The 22,346-nt window shown below is 50.8% G+C and overlaps 3 protein-coding genes across 10 annotated transcripts in view; 1 reads left to right on the forward strand and 2 right to left on the reverse strand.

The window, feature by feature from the left end:
* The window catches only part of NAPB (NSF attachment protein beta), a 36,314-nt gene extending 34,983 nt beyond the window's left edge, over positions 1-1,331 (reverse strand). For both annotated transcript variants that reach the window (XM_043478821.1, XM_043478825.1), the window contains exon 1: positions 1,114-1,331. In XM_043478821.1, coding sequence (XP_043334756.1) covers positions 1,114-1,211 — 98 coding nt within the window. In that variant the 5' untranslated portion in view covers positions 1,212-1,331. The remainder of the gene's footprint in view (positions 1-1,113) is intronic.
* CSTL1 (cystatin like 1) lies at positions 424-14,833 on the forward strand. Of its 7 annotated transcripts, none has more exons than XM_043478828.1 (7): positions 424-509; positions 1,460-1,688; positions 8,676-8,893; positions 9,092-10,766; positions 11,320-11,636; positions 13,930-14,043; positions 14,715-14,833. In XM_043478828.1, exons 5-7 carry the CDS (start codon positions 11,427-11,429, stop codon positions 14,796-14,798), a joined length of 408 nt encoding a protein of 135 aa, XP_043334763.1. In that variant the 5' UTR covers positions 424-509; positions 1,460-1,688; positions 8,676-8,893; positions 9,092-10,766; positions 11,320-11,426; the 3' UTR covers positions 14,799-14,833. The 7 variants fall into 7 exon arrangements, 6 of the variants coding, with proteins under 6 accessions (XP_043334763.1, XP_043334764.1, XP_043334767.1 ...); XM_043478829.1 differs by lacking the exon at positions 424-509 and adding an exon at positions 4,078-4,172 and having other exon boundaries at positions 1,451-1,688; XM_043478832.1 differs by lacking the exon at positions 424-509 and adding an exon at positions 4,078-4,172 and having other exon boundaries at positions 1,451-1,688; positions 8,822-8,893.
* Positions 14,834-19,570: 4,737 nt separating this feature from the next.
* On the reverse strand, positions 19,571-22,346 carry CST11 (cystatin 11). The gene is made up of 3 exons (XM_043480348.1): positions 21,996-22,346; positions 21,325-21,429; positions 19,571-19,748 (listed from the first exon to the last, which is right to left on the reverse strand). The coding sequence occupies exons 1-3, from the start codon at positions 22,218-22,220 to the stop codon at positions 19,665-19,667; spliced, it is 414 nt and encodes a 137-aa protein (XP_043336283.1). The 5' UTR covers positions 22,221-22,346; the 3' UTR covers positions 19,571-19,664.

Consider the following 22,346-nt stretch of genomic DNA (forward strand, 5'->3'; position numbering starts at 1 on the left):
TGCAAATGCTCTGGGTGTTGGCCAAGGGCCTTTCGCTTTCATAAGAAAATACAGAAAACCACCAGGAATTTTCTGCCTCCCTCATCCTAAACAGCTGAATCATTCACCTACTCAACCGCCCAGAATTCTTCCAAGAACTGTTAGTGCAGGCTCTGCTTTTTGGGAAGTCCGAATTTAAGGCCTTCCCTAGGAGGGGGCAGAAGAATTAAGTGAAAATGAACGGGATTTCCAAGAGACGCAGACTTCGAGGAGCTGCGTTATCCCTAGGTCAACCGGAGACCCTGGCTATCTCATCAATCTCTGGCGAAGCAATGGCACCGGGTTGAGAGCACGTCCTCACTCACCCCACGGCTATTACCCGTGTGCTTGGCGCAAGGCGCGCGGGCACAGGGCGGCGGACCGCGGGCCGGGCGCCCGAGCGGGGATCTGGGGCCCGCCTCTCCCCGAGCCTCACGCCCACGCGGGGCTCCCGAGAGGGGCGGGCCGACTCCAGGCGAAAGAACAAACAGGTGTGGCCGCCGCGGGGTCATGCACACTCGTGCTCGGCCAGTGGGACCCGGGACTCGCCACCCGCCCGGCGGGTGGGGGGGGGTAGGTGGGCCCCCTCCGAGGGTCGTAGGAGATCTCGGAACGGCATGTGGGGGGCCCTGGGGTCGTCCTGAAGGGTTCTAGTGGGCGCGTGGGGGGCGCTCCGGAGATTCTAGGGGGCCCCTGGAGGGAAGGTGGGGGACTCCGGGGATTCTATGGGGTCCCTAGAAGCAAGATGGGGGGCTCCGGAGATTCTAGGGGGTCCCTGGAGGCAAGGTGGGGAGCTCCGAGGGTCCTAGGGCCATCCCTGGAAGGGTTTTGGGGCTTCGGGGATCCCTGGTGGGTGTGGGGGGTGCTCCGGGGATTCCAGGAGCCCCTGGAGGTAAGGTGGGAGGCTTTGGGGATCCTAGGGGATCCCTGGAGGGCGTGGGGGGGCCTGCGGCGTTCTGGGGACCCCAGCGGGAGCCGGGGAGACTAGGGGAATTTCTGGAGGGTGTGTGGGGATTAGAGGGTCCCCGGGGCGCTCTGGGGGCCGCCAGGCCGGGACGGAAACCCTCCCCGGGGCACGCGCGGTCAGGCGCTCACCCAAACAGCCCTCGGAGGAAGGAGTGAGAGGCCTTGACTCGCTTCTCGGCCTCGGCCATCAGCTGCACCGCCTCCCTCTCCTTCCCCGCGTTGTCCATGTCGCCGGCCTCGTTCCCCACCACAACCTCCTAAGCAGGCCGGACGCGCCGCCCCACCTCCTAACCCTCTCGCAGCGGCCTGGCGCAGAGGCGCGGCGCGCGACCTCTCGGGAGTTGTGGTCCAGGCGGTGCCACGGCCGTCCTCTCGCAGTGGCTGGGCGCAGAGGCGCGGCGCGCGGCCTGTCGGGAATTGTAGTCCGCGCTCGGTCCGCCGGAGCTCGCGAGACGTCCGCTCTCGTTTCCTGAAGGGTGCACAGCCGGCTGGCAGCTGGAGCCTGGAGGCGGGTGCCTGACTCTCTCTGTAGGACCTTCGGGCCAGGAGAGCGCTTGGCTTTTAAAGATGCCGGAGATGGAAAAGGGCCCGCGGCTTCCAGGGAAGACGGCCTGAAACGGCAGCATCCCGTTGCATCAGGAGTCCCTGCCCAGCACTACCGACCGTGGCCAGGGTTTGATCGGGGGCGCGGGATAACGGAGCGGGTGAGGACACGGCGGGTGCCCGGGTACCCGTAGGAAAGCTCGACCGCACGCGAACTCCGCGAGAGATGCAGGACGGCCACGGGAAACAGGGGCCCTAACCCTGCGAGGGTCACGCGCCCACCGCTCAGCTCCAGGGAGGACCCAGTTTATCTGGAGAGCCAGGCAGTTAAGAAGGAAGCATTTGCCCCAAGACAAATTCAGAGTTGGTTTTCGGTCTCCATGTTAATGTCTGTCTTCTTTCTTGGTTACCGAAGACTTCCATATATAGGGTCTGTGCATAATCTTCTATTGACTGGATTCTTTTCAATGGACGCGAGCCATTGAGCTCTCTTATTCTTGACATAATGCTGGCCACAGTGTGGAGTGGATCTCTTAGGACACAGCTCTGCCTGCCAGGACGACCTCTATTCTCCTAGGAGAAGTATTCATAGACAGACGCTCTCCAGTGCCAGTGATTTCCTGGCCTGTCCCAGAGGGAGTTATTCTGTAATGCAAAGTCTAGACCATTTATATTTGGGAATACTAAAGCAGGGGTGGTGATGCAATTATGAAAGTCAGTGCCAAAGGAGAACTTGTGACAGCTTCAAACTATTAATACATACACTGTGGGCACTGGCACACAAAATACATCTAAGAAAATGAAGCCTGTCTTAACAGCAAGGCAAACGGGGTCAATCTCCTAGAAAGAAAGGTCACTAAAGCATATGTCACAGAGTTCCTACAGTGCAGGCACTTCAGAGGCAGAAGGAAACCTTAGATGCTCAGGTGGAGTTTATTTATTTTCACTACATCCATTATTCTGACTTCCAAAAGCTAACTTGGAGGAGGAATGGGAAAGGAGGCAGGAAATTAGAGGCAGTACTCAATGTGGAGTAAAGAGAAAAACTGCAAAAAGTGGGCATGAGCATCTGAGAAGCAGAGCAGCCTCTGTGGATTTGGTGGCGGGACCAACCCAGAAGCTCCAAGGGCAGCATCAGCGTGTTGATTAAAGCAGTTCCCAAAGGATGTTCAAGAAATGCCAATCTCTAACCCCCTAGCTCTCTGTGTCGGCATCTCCTGAAGCTAGAGTCTAGGAAATGTGTGTTTAAGAAACGTAGGAAATGGACTGGTAGACATGGAGTGGTGAGGAGTGGGATGAACTGTGAGATTGGGATTGATGTATGTGCACTGCTGTGTGTAAAACAGGTAGCAGGAAGCTGCTTTGTAACACAAGGAGCTCAGCTTGGGGCTCTATGATGGCCTAGATGGATGGGATGCAGCGGGTGGGAGGGAGACCCAAGAGGGAGGGGATATATGTATACATCTAGCTCATTCACTTTGCTGTAGGGCAGAAACTGACACAACATTGTAGAACAACTATATGGCTATAAAAAAAGAAAGCACACTAGTATTCTAGAGCATCCAGTTCATGCACCGAATGTAACGTATCAGTACACCATTGTGGCATATTTGAGTTTTGTCACATTTGGCTGTTACCAAAATACTCAAGTCCACCCCAAGATGCAAGAAAGGCTTTCCCAGAAGCAGTCACATGGACCTGGCTGCTCTAGGATGTGGGGTCTCTTCCCGTCCATGCTCTGCACAGGTGACAGGATCAGGAAACGTGTGACGCTCGTTGCCCATGGATTCCATACTTGCCGCTGTGCCTACTCCCTAACATCTGTTTGTAACCAAATCAATACCAGGGTACTTTTGCAGTCATTTGTGGACATGGGCAGAGCAGGAGACCTTGACATGCCCGATGCTCATGAGGACAAGACCATGCTGCTCTCTTGTTACAAATCAATGTCCTTCTCATCGTCTATTTAGTGTCATGTTTTCCCCACTTTGTACTTTCTGTTGGTGATTTCACTATTTAAACTATCCCCCAAGCACCATGCTGAAGTGCTGTGTAGTGTCTTCAGGGGAGAAGGCTGGACTGTGCCCTCCAGAGAAAACACATGTGTTGAATGAGCTCCATTCAGGCATGAGTTGTGGGGTTGTGGGCTGTAAGTCCATGTTAACAAGTCACTGAGATGTCAAATCAAACGAAATATGTTGTGTGCAAGAAAGTTACATACTGATGGGTGACCAACACGGGAAGCAAACCTGCATTTCCCTGGGGGTTGAAAGGTGGGGCGGGGTGATGGTTCAGTCTTTGTTAATTCAGGATCTCTACTGACTTTACGGAACTACCTCTAATGGTGAGAATTGACCACTTTGGGAGGGTGTCTGGTAGACAATGAAGTCAGATCAGGGAATCTCTCTTCCCATTCCCCAAAAGAAATGGACAAAAATTAAAAATCTAGCAACTCTTCCCTAGAAGGAAAGCAGGGAAATCTCTCCATGTCAGACCACCTTGCCCCCAGCCCCACTCACCAGCCGCCTTGTGGTGCTGTCTGCTCTGCAGTTCTGACCTACATGGACTGCATCCATGGGGCTGTGACCTCTGACTTCCTGTTGCATTTGGCCAAAAGATGCCCAGCCAGAGGTGGAGGGCAGAAGGTAAGAAACATCATGGCAGTTTTCCTTGGTCTCCTGGTCAGATGACCATCTGAGGCTCCCTTCATCCTGCAGGAAATGATAGTCCTGTGCCCTGGGCTCCTTCGCCCACAGCATTGCAGGTACCCGCATAACTAGTGTGTCCTGCAGGGACCCAGATAGACATGCTCCCTGGGTCGTTGTCTGAAGCCCGTATAACCTTGAAACCCAGAACAGAAAAGGTCAGTGTGAGAAAGGACAATTTGGAGCCAGTCTCACATATGAACATGGATACAAAAATTCTAAACAAACATTAGTAAACACACCATGCACAAAAGAAGAAAATCTTGATAGTTACGGACATAAATATGAAATGCTAAACTTTAAGAAGTTTTAAGTGAAAATACAGGAAAATAGCTTTATGACCTTAATTTCCTAAATAGACATCAGAACTGCAAACCGTAAGAGAAAAAGTTGATACATTCACTCCATCAAGGATTTCTCTATAGCTCAAAAAGGAAAGAATCTGCCTGCAATGCAGGAGACCAGGGTTTGATCCCTGGGTCGGGAAGACCCTCTGGAGAAGGGAATGGCAATCCATTCCAGTACTCTTTACTGGAGAATCCCATGGACAGAGAAGCGTGGCTGGCTACAGTCTGTTGGGTCACAAAGAGTCGGACACGACTGAGTGACTAACACACACACACACATCATTAACAGTAAAGATGTATTTTTACCAACTTAGCATAGCTCAAACAGAAAGAGGAAACCAAAACCCAGAATAGGATATTTACAGCACACCTACCCACAAATCATTATTATTAAGGATAAAGAAATTCTACAAATCAGTGGAAGACCGACAACCAAACAGAAAACACGGGCAAAGGGCTTGAAGACCTGAAGGTTACAGCCACAAAGTCTGGATCCTCTTCAGCTTTTGCTGCTGTTTGCCTGGGGAGAATGGAGGTATGTTCACAGAAAACCAGGCGACGGCAGCCGGTGGCCTTCGGGGCCTGGGTGCCCCTTCTTTGTTTTCAGGATGGGTCTTGACCACTATTTAAGCGACATAGCCTGCTTTGTTGGTGGTGGTCAGTCGTAAGTCATGTCCAACTCTCTGTGACCCTGTGAACTGCAGCACACCAGGCTTCCCTGTCCTTCACTATAGCCTGCTTAGGAGCTGATAAACCAACATCACAGGATTACGGACGCCATATGTAGAAAGGTTGCATGAGGACAATGGCATGTGAAAAACCCACCACCCCAGGCAGAAGTCCCATGGAGGCAAAACACCTGGCCCCGTGACCTCTGACCTCCTGAGCCCCGTGGTTTCTTAGGTGTCTTAGTCTGGAAAGAGCAAACCTCCCCTGGGCCTTTCAGGGCGGTGCCTTGTCACCGCTGTCACTCTGCTGCTGGCCTGCACATGGGGAACCAGCAAGCCTCTAGCCAGCATCAGCCACGTCCTTCTGCCTCAGCCCGGGGACCAGGGCAGCCGCTGCCAGCCGGCAGTGCCTTCTATAGCCTCCATTGGGAGCGTTCTGGGCAGGCATTCATCCACCCTGGGCTGCTCCTTGCTGGGCTGTCTTTGAAGGGCTTCTGGAAGCAGGACGAACCACAAATCGATTGGCTTCCTGCCTGGGTTCTATCCAGGTCAGCAGCCAGGCCAGAGCAGAACTGTTCAGAGGACAAGGAGGAGCTTGTCAAACACAAACCAAACAAGAAGATGGTGGAAAGCAGAACCCAGAGGGGGCCAACCTTTTGTTCGGAGGGGCTCATTTGTTCCCCCAAAGTGAGGAGGGGAGGCTCAGGAGTGCCGGGGTCCAGCCTCGGCAGGATCCAGGGGGTACCCTCAGGATGAACGGCGTCGGCGAGAGAGAGAGAAGACACGTGAGACCAGCTTTGATAGGGCCAAATCTGCGAGGGAGAGAGAGAGACAGGGAGAGAGAGTGACCAGACGCGGGGGGCGGGGTGCAGCAGAGTCTGGCAGAGTCTGGCAATGCTTTATTTTTTACCGTGACTTTTATACCCTAAGTTAGTACATTTCTAAGGGGAAGATAGTTTAACATTACGTCAGCTTGTCCTTCACGAAACCAGGGTGTTTCCTGCATACTTCTTTGTTTATGAGGGTCTTGTACATTATCTTCTGGCCTTGGGGCCTGTTAACATTTTATGCAGGTCAGGTAAATATAAACCTATTTTCTGTTTCTGTGGTGACTGAAAGGTAGCAGTCTCATAGGGCAACAGTACAGAGTAGAAGTATAACCTTGTTAATACAAAAATTAATCCTTCTGCAGAAGTTGTCAGTTGCGTTTATCTAAGAAGTTTACCCCAGACTGACTCTGCGACTTCGGTGAGGCAGCTTCTGCCTAGCACTCTTGGCTGACAATTAACAACCATCTCATTGTTACCACACTAGGGCTAAGTTCTTATTTCTCTAGATCTTTAACTATATTAACAATGGTTTCTATAACACAACCTTAGCACATTAAAAGCAAAAACACAGCAAGCAAAACACAGCAAGCAAATGTTAACCCAATAGCTACTTTTAGAATAATTTTTCTTATGTTTTCTAATAGGACTCCTTCACCCCTCAAAAATGCTCTATGTCTATTAGGGCTTTTATATAATCAGGTTCTTTATGCTATTTTATGATTAGGATATTATAAGCAATCATGCATATTAGTACAAAGGGCATTTGGCTAACAAACTACCAGCAAAGGAGTTTAAATTAAAACAGTCCTTTCACCCTGGATAATCTCATAAAATACCACCACCTGGGAAACTTATTGATTAAAGTTCTAAATTGATTGTTATTTGGGAAGAGATTGGGAAAGGCCTTCTGCCTGTGTCACAGAAATTAGGGAGTAGTCTATTGAGGCAGGCATCAGAAAGACAGATATCATCTTTAAGGTGAGCACCGAGGGCAGCTTTTCGAAATCCCTGAAAACCTGATTTGCCTTGCCTGTCCTCGTGACCTTGTCATGGGTGGGATCTCGTGAGCTGGCCTCTTAGAAACCCCTGAAAACCTGGTCTGCCTTGCCTGTCAGGTTTTCTCCCTCATGACCTTGTCATGGGTAGGATCTCGTGTGCCAGCTCCCAGCACAGGAGCAATGCAGGTTGCTAGGAGAGTGTAACACCATGACCCATGTCCCAGCCCCAGGCCAGTCATTCCAGAGGGATGGAGGGAAGGAATGGCCAGCAGCCCAGGGCCGTTCTACCTGCCTCACCTCCTTCTTGTGCAAACAGCCCCAGGCACTGTGCCGGCACTTCTGTACCTTTTATGATTCAACATCCACAATCTTCCAAGCTGTTTTACTATGACACTGACTTTACATACTCAGAAGGTGAAGCTTGGCCAAGCAGCAGTGGCGAGGCCTCCCCACCTAGACGCTCGGCTCCTGCTGGGTGGTCTCCCCCTCACAGTGGCCCAGGCCCCACGGTGAGACCAGACCAACCGCGGCCCCGTGGGATGTCTGCACCCAGCCTGGCCAGGCAGGAGTGCCCTCTATCTGCCTGCCTGCTCCCGAACAGCCTGTCCTGGAACCTGCCGGGCACCCTAGGGCTTTGGCTCTCACCAGCCATGTGACTCCCCCCTCCCCAGGACCCGCTCTACTTCAGGTACCAAAGTCACCCCCACTTGATGTCCAGTCAGACCATAGCACGATGAGCAGTGGTTTTGCCCAGCCTGGTCTATTCAGGCTCTGTCACTGAATGTGATCAGGCCTCTGACCTTGTGGACGTGCCCAGGCTTCAGATTCTCCCTTATTCCCCAGCCACGGCCATATCTTCTCTTCTGTTTTCACCCAGCTGTCCCCATGACCACACACAGCAATCGGGGCCTCGGGCTTTCTCTTTCTGGGGGTTTTATGAGTCTGTCTTTTTCTCCTGCTAGTTGTACCATGTTTCATGGACATGATGAGCCCCCATTTCCCCTTATTTTATGGACATTAAGTTGTTGCTTTTCCCCGCAGCGTGTTCCACATTTCCCCCTATTCCGTGGTCTTCACCAAGCCCTGGTTTCCCCTTCTACCATGGACAGAACCACCCCTGCTTTCCACTTATCACATGGACATGACTAAGCCCTCAACTTCTCCCTCAACTGTGGAAACAGCCCATCTTAGCCCTCTGATTTGTGGGTGGAACACTGCTGCCTGACTCGTCTTGCCCCAGGGATGTCGTCTAGTCCCTGTTCCTCACTTTGCATGGACAGGACATTGGTCCACGATCATGCCCTGTTTCATCCTTACTCTTGGAAAGAACTAGAGTGCTGCTACTTCCTCCTTTCACAGATGTGACCAATGCTCTTGTTTTTCCCTTAGGCATAGACTTAATGAAGCCTCCTACTTCATCCCACTTCCTCCTTTTCCTTGGATGTATTCATTCTCCTTTTCCCTTTCCTGGCATTTGACCAGGGCCCCTATACGCCCCTTATTCCATGCATATAATCAGCCCACATTTCTTAAGCAGATCTATTTGGTATGTTTGTGGGTTTCCTAACACAGCCCGTGGATATCACCTTCCCCTCCCCAGGTCCACAGACTGATGGCGTATCCAGGTGGCTGTACATCTAGACGACCGGGGAGGGCTGAGCTGGTCCAGGCCCAAGCACTCTCGCACATAACTCAGAATCCTTCTGTATCTGTTTCATGATTGCACTCCTGCCATCCGGGCTCAAGTGTTCTAAAGCTGCTGCCTCCCCAAGCTGGACAAATCACGAAGCCATGGGGTCTGGGAGGACACCTCGCCAGGTATAGTTAAGACTTTCACACTGGAGGGTGGCCTAGTTTCCAGGACACCTGGGGTCCAATGGGCCATGGGCGTGTGTGTTTAGAGTCATGGCAGAATGATGGGGGAGGGTGTTCTTGCCTGGCTTGAGAACAGGTTCCTCCCTTCATTGTCTCCACCCTAATCTGAGATGAGTCTTTTTCCCCGTTTTCATCTTATAGATGAAGAATCTGAAGCTGAGGAGATGAACTAGCTCCCCTAGAATCCAGCAAAGACCCCAGCAGAACCAATTACAAACCTGGGTCTCCCTCACCGTATCAAGCTGCTTCTCAATGACTAAGATCCTATGTATTTATTTTTGAACATTTTAATCTTTATTTTGAAGTCAGTTCAGACTTACAAAAAGGATCAAGTTCTCCCATCCCTGCATGCTAACATCCTCTGTTAATTCTAGGATGACAGTGGAAACCAAATAGTTAACATTTGTATTCATAAAAGAAATGTTCACACATTGAGGTAGGAGTTAGTCATTCTGGCTTATATATGAGTTGTGTTGAATTTTATGCTAATTAAAACAGCCTGTTTGTGGCTCATCAGACATACATTGTATATCTGCTTTAATCACTAAAGAAAAGGGCAGACTGTCCAGAATTTTATAATGCCTGAAGATAAGAGATAAATGCCTCCTTTCCTAGGAGGCCAATGCTGAGACTCCTTGCTGATAAGACTCCTCTCCCACGGACATGGCTGAACTGACTCTGTATACTTGCTGATCCAGTTTTTTGAAACCCTGCAGGCATGTATCCCTGACTGGTTTGATGTTCTTTGTTCTGATATGACATAAAACTGCTGACAGCCATGCTCCTTCCCAGAAGTTCCTCAGAGTCATCTGAGGTGTTGTGTCTCTGGCTGTACGCCTCAGTTTGTCTCAAATAAAGCCCTTTTCTATCCCCATTATAGATGGGTTATTGGTTATCCGTGTCAGCAGTTTTATGCTATTAGTCTACAGACTTTATCCACATTTCATAATTGTCCCACAAGCGTTCTTTGTCTGGAGCAAAATGCCATTCAGAATCCCACTTCGATGAGTGTTTTAAGCACAGGGACCTCTTATGGGCTTATGGGTGCTGGTGATGGGGTTCAGGACAAACTATCCCCAAATATGGCACCTTGACCCAAAGACGGTCTTAAGCCAGAGGAGTCTGAGAAAATGGCAGAAGCAGGAAGGTCACTCTGACCTCCTCCCAGTCCTTCCTTCCTGAAGCAGGAGATAAATGTCCCAAGTGAAACCATCCCCTCCCTGCACGTGAGAACAGAGGTTGTCCCGGTAACTGGAGACGAACGCAGAGCCAAGGAGACTGCGTAAACTAACCTGTTACCCTTCACCACGGAGCGCCCTGAACTCAACCCCTTCATCTTGGCTACTTCACAGTTTTACTGTGTCTACAAGTTACAAAAGCTCCCTGCTCTGGTCACTTCTCTGGGGCTTCACTTTCTTGCAGAGGCTCCCAGGTACTCGTGAAAGCCCAGAAAGTTGGTAGCCTTTCTCCTGTTAATCTGGCTTCTGTCAGTTTAATTCTTAGGCCCAGACAGAAACCCAAAGAGTGGAGAGGAAATTTCCCCTCCTGCACAGGTAACACCTAACCTCCGGGGGACAGCAGGATTTAATTTCTGAACAAGGCTCACAGCTCATTGCTCCCTCACAGAAAGGCCAGGGTTACCTCACAAAGCTCTGCTGGGGTCACACCAAGATGGTAAGGGCTAGCGCTGGGGCCTGCAGGCACAGTTGGATCCAGCAGCAGAACTCTGTGGTCAGTGGATGGCAGAGAACCAGTGCCAAAAGGGAAGCACAGGAAATAGTGGATTGCTGGCCTAGACAGCTGGAACCCACTATAGGTAAGTGGAATATATCAGGCCCTCATCCCTTGCATCCCAGTTCAAGCATCACCTTCTCTGTAACCTTCCCCCAGTCCCACAGACAGCCTCTTTTCCGTCTGATGAAAGAAACTGAAAGGAGTTGGTCACGTCTGAGGCTTTGTGACCCCATGGACTATATAGCCTGCCAGGCTCCTCTGTCCATGGAATTCTCTAGGCAAGAATACTGGAGTGAGTAATTCCCTTCTCCAGGGGCTCTTCCCGAGCCAGGGATCCAAGCCACGTCTCCTGCATTGCAGGCGCATTCTTTACTGTCTGAGCCACCAGAGAAGCCCCTTCTCTGTCTGATACATCACCTCTTCTTGCCTGCGGGGTCTGTCCTGGGGGTTTTCCTCCTTGTAGGGTATGACGGGGGAGAGAGGCATTTAGAAATCATACTTGCCTCAGTTACTGAGGAACCCAGGGGCTGAGAAAAGTGAATGACCCTCTGCAGGTCCCTTGTGGGTCCTCCAGTCAAGTCACGAGCAAGCCCCAGAAAGAAGGGGTCAAGGTCTCAGTTCTCTATTTCACGCAGGCAGCAGAACTAGAACCTGCATTGACGAGGGTGGTGGGGAGAGCAAGTGAGCGGACGTGGCTGGCACCTTCCTACCTGGAAAGCCCCGTGGAGAGGAGACCACAGAGATGGGAGCTGGACGCTGGGGGAACCCTCTGCTGCTGCTGGCGGCCCTGGCGCTGGTGCTGGGTCGGCATCAACAGTGGCCTGGCTTCCAGGATTCCGAGAGCCCAAAGAACGTGAACGCCACGCTCGCCTTCTTATTGGAGAACTACAACAACAACAGCAACGACTCCTACCTATTCGGCGTGGACAGGCTGCTCCGCAGCCAGGTGCAGGTGAGACAGCGGCACAGGTGTGGCTTCCAGAGAAGGCTGGGGTGGGGGCGGCCTCCTGGGAGCGGGCCCCACAGGGTCCTTCAGCCCCCGACCCCCCTGAATATCCCCTGAGCTTCTCAGCTGCTCTTCTCCTAAGAATTGCTTTCATTCAGAAATTTGCCAGAGGGACAGCAACCGAGGATGGTTTCATTGCCTTTATTATTCCTCTCTTTTGGCAAAATATAAGCGATCACATCCAGGGCTTGAAAATCTGGATCTGGAGATCATAGCTGTGTCCTTGAGAAGCCCAGAATGATACAGAAGGCCTCTAGTCCGGTCCTTTCAGAACCTGGAGTTACCCATCCTCTCTCCTTTTGTTTAACATATAAAGTTTCTCTGAAATACATCAGTTGAAGGATAATAGAGGAAAGCAAAGCTGTTTAAGAAACACTTCTGTTGGTCCAACCTGCCCTCAAGGTTAGACGGTAAACTCTATGAGTTAGGGCGGCGACCATAATAAACCGTGGTTCGATTTGCTGGATTTGGGAAAATGACTGACTTGGAGATCAAGGCTCTGGTTAGAGAGGGGGGTGGCAGGAATGGAGACCAGGCTGGGGCGGGCCCTCAGGCAGTGCTGGTGTGACCCGAATGGTCTCACCGGGTGCGGACAGCAGCCGGTCCACCTGAGTCACTTCTGCTGCGTGAAGGCAGCACACAGGCCCAAGGACATTGAGGTGACGTGGCCACGAGGTGGCAGCCACTCACCAAATTCTGCCCAAATTGGCCTTTTCTTCCCCCTCTTGGTCTCTGGGATAAAGCTGGAACTCCAGGAGGCCAGTAACAGAGTTGGTGAAAGTGAAGTGAAAGTGAAAGTCGCTCAGTCGAGTCCGACTCTTTGGGACCCCATGGACTGTCGGTCCTCTATCACTAACGGTTAACTGAAGTAATTGTTTACAAGCGAACTTCTGATATCATTCAGCCAGATTAGTGGACAGAGAGAGTGTGCCCCTGAGGGGCTAGGTGACCTGGGGCCAGGCCCCTGGGCAGTCCTGGGCCTGCTGCCCATTGACTGTTTCCATCTGTACCTCACAAAGGGCAGGGAGGGGACACAGTGGCCGTCTTTGCTGAGTTCCCGGTGCCCCTTCTGGTTTTGACACCCAGCTCCTCCTAATTGTGGGGTCTTGGTCAAGCGTCATCCAGACTCTCCAGGCCTCAGCTTCCTGACCTTCGAAGTTGGCTACATCAGAGTGAAGTAGCACCTGTGAAAACATTTGTATCATCACGATCATTCCTATTATGATTTAACAAATAAGTCTAACAATAAATAAGAAAATGCCAAGCACACTGAAGCTTTCCTGGTGGCTCAGATGGTAAAGAATCTGCTTACATGCACAAAAATAGAATCTGCCTGCAATGCGGGAGACCTGGCTTCGATCCTTGGGTCGAGAAGATCCCCTGGAGAAGGAAATGGCAACCCACTCCAGTATTCTTGCCTGGAGAATCCTGTGGCCAGAGGAACCTGGGGGGTTACAGTCCATGGGATCGCAAAGAGTTGGACACGACTGAGCGACTGAGCATGCGGGCATGAGCATGCTAAAAGATTAGTTAACTTTGCAGCCAGCATTCTAGTTTCTTCACACGTGCAGGGTGTGCTGAGGGTCAGTGAGAAAACTCTTGGCACCAGTCCTGCTAGCTTGTTGGAGTGATCCTTAGATGAAGGGTCAGGAGCCCTGAATCCTGATGTCGGACCAGGCCCATGTCCTGACATCCTTCCAGGGGACGCCGGGATCAGGGTGGTGGTCCTACCCCAGTCCCCTTCCCCTGCTGCTCTGCCCTGAGGTTTTCTGGGGGCTGTCCTCCCAGGAGCCACCCCACAGAGTACCCAGCCTTCTCACCACTTTGACTACTAACTTTGAGACAAGGCAGCAGGGAGGGAAGATGAGGACAGAGGCAGAGCCCAGGAACTAGACTAGCCCATACGGCTCCGTCCACGTGTTCTGAGGACCACGGTGCAGACTTGGGTGCATGATGGGACTGCAGCCAGGTTGCCTTTCTGGTCCCAAGGATGAGAGGGAGACAGGTAAGAAGCCACCTGTGGCTGCAGCAGTAGAGCAGGTACAGAGCAAGGACTGGGCATCACACATCCCAGGTGGTGATCAGGGGGCACTGGGCATCCTCCAGCAGGTAGGGAGGAGGCTGAGCCCCAGGAACAGACCAGGGTGGAGGCTCCTGAAGCTCCTCTCCTGTCCCAGCTCCTCTCGGAGAGTGTCAGCCACGCTGGGAGTCAAAGCTAACAGCCTTTGCTTCTTGGTAGCTGACGACGGGCGTGGAGTACCTGATTACCGTGAAGCTTAGCCGGACCAAGTGCAAGAGGAATAGCACGAAAAAGCGCTCGTGCCCCATTCAGACCAAGAAGAATCTGAAGAAGGTGTGTGCTGACAACCAGCTTCCGAGGGGCTCCAGTCTAGGGGACAGTAAAAATTGCACAAGGAAACGTGGATAGGTGTCAGGGGCCCTGTGGCTGGGGCGGAGCCAGGACGCGGCCACGGGGCTGCCTGACGCCACGGGCAGCACCCAGGGCGGGGAGGGGAAAAGGGAAGCGCTGTAACTGGGCATCTCTGTGCCCCTGGCTGGCACCGCCCCGGCCCCAGGTCTCTGGGCTGCCGGACCCCTTGCCCATCTGGTCCACACCTGGACCTCAGGTGGAAGTGGCTTTACTTTCCTTGGGGACCTTGTTCTGTCTTGGTCCGCATCCCTGGGACCCTCTGGATTGTCCAGTCACCTCCTTGTCTCCCAACCTCTGCCCTCCTCCTGGTCCCTTCTGCAAGGTGGCAGGCCTGAGAGTCTCTCTCTCTGTGCCCGGGAGGGAAGTGCAGGAGGACCGGGTGGGGGATCCCAGGATGACATTCCTATGCTGACTCGGACACCCCCTTCGCCCCCATCATGTGCCAGTGAGCAGAACCCACCTCGCCCGTGTGGTCAGGCCTCAGCGCAGGGTCCAGATTCCCCAAGCAGGGGCAGGGGGCAGGGGCAGACACTTCCTGTCGTCTTCAAGAACCATTTCCCTGAAAGCTGACTGTTCTCTTTCTTCTCCCACAGAGTTTCATTTGCGACTTTTTGGTGTACACTCTACCCTGGATGAACCATTACCAGCTCTGGAATAACTCATGCCTGGATGAGTAGATGCCTGTGTGTAAAGATCCTTGATGGAACCTGGGGCCGCTGTGCTTTGTACTTTGTGCTGTAGAATCCGCCAGGCCCTCATCCCTCATCGAGATCTTGTCCGCACTCGCACACACGTGCACATTCACGGCCACCCAAAACTCTCCCATGTGCACTCACACTCATGCACGGAGTCGATGGTCTTTAGGCAGCTGATGCCATTTGAGCAGAAGGCGGTTAATTCTTTGGGGGAATCTCATAACTTAGTTCCCACCCTCAGTCACATCTCTGAGGCTTTTCTTAGTTCAGGTACCTCCTGACTCTGGCCTGAGCTTGGAGGGCCCAGTTTCTGCCCCATGTATGGATAACTCTATGACTGACACCGGTCTCTGTGAGTATGTCAGGGGTCCCAGTGCCCACCTCCAGGCTCAGGAATTCACTGGGAGGACTCTCAGGGTGCTCAGGGATGTAATTATTACAGTGATGGATACAGGACAAAATCAACACAGGGAAGAGGCTCTGGGGGAGACGTCACAGACATCAGGCACAGGATTCCAGCATCCCCTCTTGGGGCCACCTATTGGGACACCCCTCATTCCTCTAGGAATTCGATGGAATGTGTGCCAGGGAATCTCCCCGGGGACTTAGTGCTGCTCACATGGGCAGCCTCTGCCCAGCATGTACCGAAATTGCAGATTTGCAGAAAGAAAACAAGTGCTCAGCATAAACCCCATTGTTTGTATAAACATTGTAGACATAGTGAGGCCCTCTTATCACTGAGGGAAAGTTTTATATCAGCATCGGAATGGTTTATCATCCAAGTTCCCAGGCTCCAGCCAAGGCCAGCTTTGCCAGCAGGCCTTTCCAAGGACCCCATCTTGGGCTGGCCTTGGGAGCTTTTCTTGAAAAGAGGGTTCTGGAGCCTCTCTCGGGCTCACGGCTAGGGGAGTGAGACCCATGGTGTCTTCCCTCATGTGACTCACAGTCGAGCAGAAAAGGTGCGCCCTCAACCACCAGTGGATCGTCTGTGGGCTGAGCGCTGCCCCCTGACCAGCTGGCCTCCACCCTGGGGACCGGTCTCACCAGCACAGTCACAATGGCAACTGGATAGAGTATTCTCAAAGGGGGAGAGTAAACACACAAGCAAGAACCTCACATTTGCCAGAAGGTCCTGAGGCAGAAGAGAGAATGGAGGTAAAAGGTTAAAGGTGGTGAAATTGTTGTGCAAAAAAGAGGGATGTCCAGTTTTGCAAATCTGATGTCCCAGGGGGCTGCCTGGGGACCTGGCACTGCCTGCTACCCTCGCTCCCTCATTGATCAGAGTGAGAGTCCTTTGAAATGGCATCTTATCACCCTGCCACAGGCCAAGAGCCTCCAGGAAACCTCTGTGTCCAGATCCTAACATGCCAGCCGAGTTCGGCCTAGTGGCTGACTTCTAGAAATGGAATGTAAATGGAGATAAACTGTCTACACGTCTCTCAAACCAATAGAATATTGATACGAGTAGACCAAATTATATATACGTAAAGTAATATCTAGAGTGACCACTAAAAAGTGTATGTAGAGACACATAGCAAAAACAGTATAAAAATATATGAAAAAAACCAAAAACAGTATAGATACATACAAGTGGAATTCTTTTAAAAAATGTTCAAGAAACTCACAGGAAAAATAAAACAGAAATAAAAAGCAGAGAGAATAGAGAGCAAATAGCAAAATAGACATAATCACTGACATATTAATAATTATATGCATGGTACGTTCAAGTCACATGTAAATTGTCTCAATGAGCCAATCAAAAGACAGAGATTGATAGAGTGGATTTAGAAAATGACCCAACTGTGGGCTGTCTACAAGAAACTTTCCATAAACATAATGATATAGGTAGGTTGAAAATAAAAGGGTGAAAAAAGTTTTATTATGCAAGCATTCATTGAAAGCAGGAGAGCCTACATTAGTATCAGATGAAGTTGACCTCAGAGCAAAGATTGTCACCAGAGATGATTTTGCTGTTTAGTCTCTAAGTTGTGTCTGACTCTTTTGCACCCCTATGGTCTGTAGCCCACCAGGCTCCTCTGCCCATGGGATTTCTCAGGCAAGAATACTGGAGTGGGTTGCCATTTCCTCCTCCAGGGGATCTTCTCAACCCAGGGATCGAACCCGTGTCTCCTGTGTCTTCTGCACTGGCGGGGGAAATCTTTACCACTGGGCCACCAGAGAAGCCCATCACCAGAGACAGAGAGCAACATTATAATACATCCACTCTGGAAAAGCTTGGTGGTTTCTTTTTTTTTTTAATCTTAAAATATGCTTCACCACGTAACTCAGCAATTGCGCTCCTGGGCATTTAACTTAGAGAAATGAAATTTAGTTCCACACATAAATCTTACATCAGTGGTCCCTAACCTCCAGGATCTAATGCCTGATGATCTGAGGTGGAGCTGATGTAATAAAATAATAATAAAGTGCACAATAAATGTAATGCCCTTGAGTCATCCTGAAACATCCCCCATCCCTCCTCAGCCCATGGAAAAGTTGTTTTCCATGAAACTGGTCCCTGAAGTCAAAAAGGTTGGGGACCACTGCCTTACATGATTCCTCATAAAAGCTTCTTTTGTAATAGCCCAAAACTTGAACAACTAACACAGCTGCAACAAGCAAATAGTTAACTCTGGTACTGAGTACACCATGGAATGCCGCTCAGGAGTTTAAAGGCACTTACTGCTAATGCATGAAATGACTTGGATGGATCCCAAGGACATTGTTACCAGTTCCCAAAGAGCCCTGTATGATTCCATTTACACAATATGTTTTAATTGGTGCAGTGATAGAGATGGAGAAGAAGTTAGTGATTTCTGGAAGTATGAGAGGGTGAAGAAAGGGTGCGACTGCCGTGGAGTTCGGGCAGGTCTTTGTGGAGGTGGCCACACAAATCTACATATAGGATGAAAGGACACACACACACTGTATGGTGTCAATTTCCTGCCTGTGATATTTTTCTATAATTACAAAAGATGTAACCATGGTGGGGGGCGGGGAACTAAATGAAGGGTAAAGGGACCATTCTGTATTCTCTGTAACTTCCTCTGAATCTACAGTGATTTCAAAATAAGAAATTTCAAAAACCCACTGCGCTGGGAAGTCCAAGGTCAATGAGCACACATGTCTTGCCTTTCCTTTATTCTCCAACCCACCCCCACCACAGCCCCCAGCTCCAGACAAAGTAGTCAAAATGCCAAAAGAGAGTTGACAGCCGATTAATGTTAGATTACACTGCTACTGCCAGTGTTCTTACAAATCACTAATGTTTGTTTGAATATTGGCTTTGTGTTAGGCATTGTGTTGAGCAACTTAGATGCATTTATCATCAATCTTTACAATGATTCTGAAAAATAGGTACTGCCATTCTTGTTTAAGGATAAGGAGACTGTAGGTTAGCATTTTCCCAGACGGTTGGTAGAGGGGACTTTCACCTGGGCACCACCTGAAATGGAGTCCTGAGGACTCCAGAACTTTCATTGGGAGAGTAGAAGTTGAAAAAAAAAGAATTGTTCTTTCAAAGCTGCAGCCTTCTCTAGCTGTTCGGTACTTGGCGGCTGCTGTCAGCTTACAGATCACCCATGCCATGTCCCCTCAGTATCTGCCCATGTCTTCTCACTTCTCATCCTTCTGTGCACACTGGCTCCAAATGCCAACACCTGTTCCCATCACCTCTGGCTGCTTGCTCTGCCCTCGAGCCACCAGGAGCCAGAGGTTTCAGGGAATTAATGCCTGGCAGCCTGAATCTGGAGATAAACGCCCCAGCTGCCTCTCTCTCTGCCAGCCGATGGCTGCTGTGTGGGCCTATGAGTCTCCCACAGAGTCCCTAGAATTCCCCGGAGACATTAAACCCCAAGGCTTTTGCTCCCCTCTTGGGGAGGCTCATCCTTCCCCTGCCTTGTGTGAACCACAGCGGATGTGACTCAGTGAACCACAGGTGCCATCTTGAGACCACACGGGGGAAGTCGAGTGGGGAGCTGAGCCTGGTGACATTACTTGACATCCTGAATCAAACTGGTGGGTGGGGGTGCTTATTTCTCACTGCTAACGTGACATCCGTGAAAGGGCACCCCCTTTAATGCAGCATTCCTGGTTTCTCTCCACCCTCAAACACTGCCTTCCCGGAGGAATTCATCTGATGGGTTTGTTGGGAAGAATAAATGGGGCATGACAGCCCACATCCTTCTCCTCCCACAGGAAGGAAAACAAGAAACCAAACATCATTGTGGTTAGTTTGCCAATTGTGGGAGAGAAATCCTTCCAAGAAGAGACCTTCTCTAGTCCAGTGCTGCTGATGCTGGGGTATGAGTCTAATTCTGAAGTCTGGTATCAGAAAGTGCTCGTGCCTGCAAAAATAAGGCACGTTCCCTCCTCTTTTCAATTACTTGCATTGTTTGTCCTTGTTTCTTCTTGTTTCACACTTTAGACAAGCAAGACTGGGAATCTCAGAGATGTCATCACAGGCATTCTTGTCAGTATCTTTTAGCTGTTCAGTTAAGTAATTAGAGCATCTTCCTTTGTTCTCCTCCCTTTTCTCAACTTATTTTAAAGTCTAAACAATCCTACTTGATATAAAGATGAGGTTGAAGTTCTGCTATCATGAAGGTGTATAGGCTATAAGGACAAGAATTATACATGTCATCTCACTTAGACCCCAACCTTCCCTAGCCCAGAAGAACTCCAGATCATTTTATTGTAAGTTAAAGAATCTGGGGGGAAAAGAGTGGAATCATAAGCATCAGAGCATGAAGAACACAGGTTGACCGACATTTATTTTCTCCACTGAGAGTTCCTGTTGGGTGCAGAGCTCCTTGATGCACAGTATCTGTGGGCTGCACTTCGAGACACCTAGACATCTGTGCAGTTTTGGGCCAGAACTTTATACTTTTCAAACCAGGGAATAACAAATACTGAGAAGTAGCAATCGATTTTCTAAAATAAACACAAAACAAAATGTAGAAAAGATCAACACACAAGGTAAACATTTTAAAGGGGAAAGAAGAAGGTGTTAGACATGTGGAAGGGGAAATGACAGCCCCCCAACCCACCTCCAGGCAACTTGTGGGTCCATCTTTATTTCGATTTTAAGGATTTGATAGTGTCCCTGCTGAAACCACCCCCACAAAACCGCCTCCTGCTCGTGGTTGGAATCGGAGACTGGAGATAAAGTGTCTCTCTGCCCACATAACTGTGGGAACGACTGACTTTTTCTTCCTCTTCTTTTCTACTCATGCACTGTTCATGTCACACTTGCCCTCGCTTGGTTCCCTCCCTCTCTCCCTCCACCTGCTCTCCTACCTCACCCCTTCACGCTTTGCTTCACCTCCCTCCCATGTGACCCATCCCCTCTCCTTCCCTCCTCCTGTCCTTCCTTCCTTCATCTGTCCATCCACCTGTCATCACACCTTCGCCTTCCCCTTCCTGGTTCTCTCCCAAGATCCCATTTCTTTTCCAACAACGAAAGCTCAATCAACAGATTTTGTACATTATTATCATTTCATAGTGTGATTTTGCTTTCCTGCTCTTGCTTGGAAATCCCAGGGTGAGGACATGGTAGGGTGGGAGGCTTAAACATTGACATTTCTCCTAAGATAGAATTCAGAATACTGACTCCACAATTCAATCTCTCACAGTGACAAGACTAAGTTTACTGTAATCATCAATTACTCTTTTCATAGACTTCATGATCTTCTTCACCAACAAGTCTAACTTGCTAAATTTTGAAGACTTTTCCATGGGAGGAGAAGCCTGTGGATGGACACGTTTGTGTCCAGAACATGCAGGCCACTAGAACTAGGATGAACAGAAATCTAGGAACCAAACTAGGACACGTTGTAAGCAAATGGGGATGGTATTAACAATGACACTAGGAAGTCAGACACCAACCAGGACTGTCCAAGGCAAGATCACTACGTGATCACCCTCATGTAGTCCCTTTGGGTAAAGATCTGTAGCTTGCAGGCCTGTAGGACTTGAGGTCTTCAAGGCCCCTGAGCACATGGGCCCTTCTGACATGTGTGTGTGTATGTGTGTGATGGTCCACCTCCTGAGTGATGATGGCCCAGCTGACCTTCCCAGTATGAGAAAACTGGGTGGGGATGAAGCCATTTTTGGGGAGGTGGCTCCTTCACCAGGTCACGTGCCTGCAGGCTTCTCCCCTCCCTGACCCACTCCACCTCTGGTTGAACTATTTCTGACCCATTTTCCTATCGCTTCCTCTTGTTAGCCTCAACACTGCTGGTGAAAGGAACAGAGCCTACAGCCTAGTGACTGTGTGTTCACAACAGGCTGATGTTCAGATATTCAGTGGGTGCACCAGCAAAGTCCCCCAGCTGCTAAAATATTATTATAACCAGCTACTTGCCTGGGGCCAGAGTGCTCCACCCCAACCCTGCAGTTCAGCCACTTCTGCTCCCCTATCTGGACCCCCTGCCTCCCCATCATTCTTCCAACAACTGAGGAGCAGAGTCCCGGGAAGTGAGCCCTTTCTTGGTGATGTGCCCAGTACCTTGTAGAGCTTCCCTTCCTGGAAGGAGCAGTTGGTCAGCTCCGACTTGAGGCAGGTAGTCCGCCGCATCTCCAGGTTGACCTGATACTCTAGGTGGTCGGTCGTCTGTGGGAGGCAAGGATGATGGATGAAGGACCCCTCTCCCATCTCTGTCGCTTCCGGGGGTGGGAGCTCCTCATGGGGCATCCCAGGTTGAAGGCCCTCCTTGGACAGACCCATGGGTTCCCCTCTCTCCTTCCTGGTTGCCTCCCCTGGCCCCTCTGCCATTTAAGCAGAATTCCCCAGAAGCCACTCCGTGGGCAAAGTCACACTTGGTGATCCATGTGTTGCTGATGCATAGGGCAGAGAGCAGCAGGCTAGACTCTGAGAGCCAGCCCGTCTCAGCTGTGGGTGCTGGGTGCTGCTGCCCTGCATGGAGACAGCCCCTGACGTGCACACACACGGTCTCCCGGTGCCCAGGAGTCCCCTTCCCGCAGCTCAGGCCCTTGAACCAGGATGTGCAGCCCTTGTCTTGGATATCATTTAAGCGACTGCACTTCATCCACTCCCGGAGATTTCTGCTTCTCCTGAAACACCCACTTTGGACTAAACGAGACTGAGTTCACTTGCATGGCTGCCCTGAGCCAACAGATCCCCAGAGAGGGGCACGAGGGGAGGGGGGGGGCACTGACCCTCTTCACGGCCTTCAGGACACGCACGATCCTGAAGTTGTATAGGTCCTCATTCTTCTTGTTGAAGTCCTTGGTCAAAAAGTCCATGGTGGTGACCACCACGGGGTCTGACACAGGCACCTCGTAGACGAGTATGAAGCTCTTCCGCTTTAATTGATAGCTGAGGGCCACCAGAGCACCCACAACAGCCAGCAGCAGCCGGGGGCCCTGCCGGGGTCTGACCATCGTGGCTCGCCCTCCCTGGGGCCACTCTGCCCAGTGGATTCAAGGCAGCCGGGCACCACCCACACCCACAGCCGTTCTCCTCCTCTTGATCTTACAGGTGAGAGCCCGCTGGGAGAGCTGGGCAGA

Source organism: Cervus canadensis, chromosome 10 (genome assembly GCF_019320065.1).
Source record: "Cervus canadensis isolate Bull #8, Minnesota chromosome 10, ASM1932006v1, whole genome shotgun sequence".
Taxonomy (NCBI): Eukaryota; Metazoa; Chordata; class Mammalia; order Artiodactyla; family Cervidae; genus Cervus; species Cervus canadensis.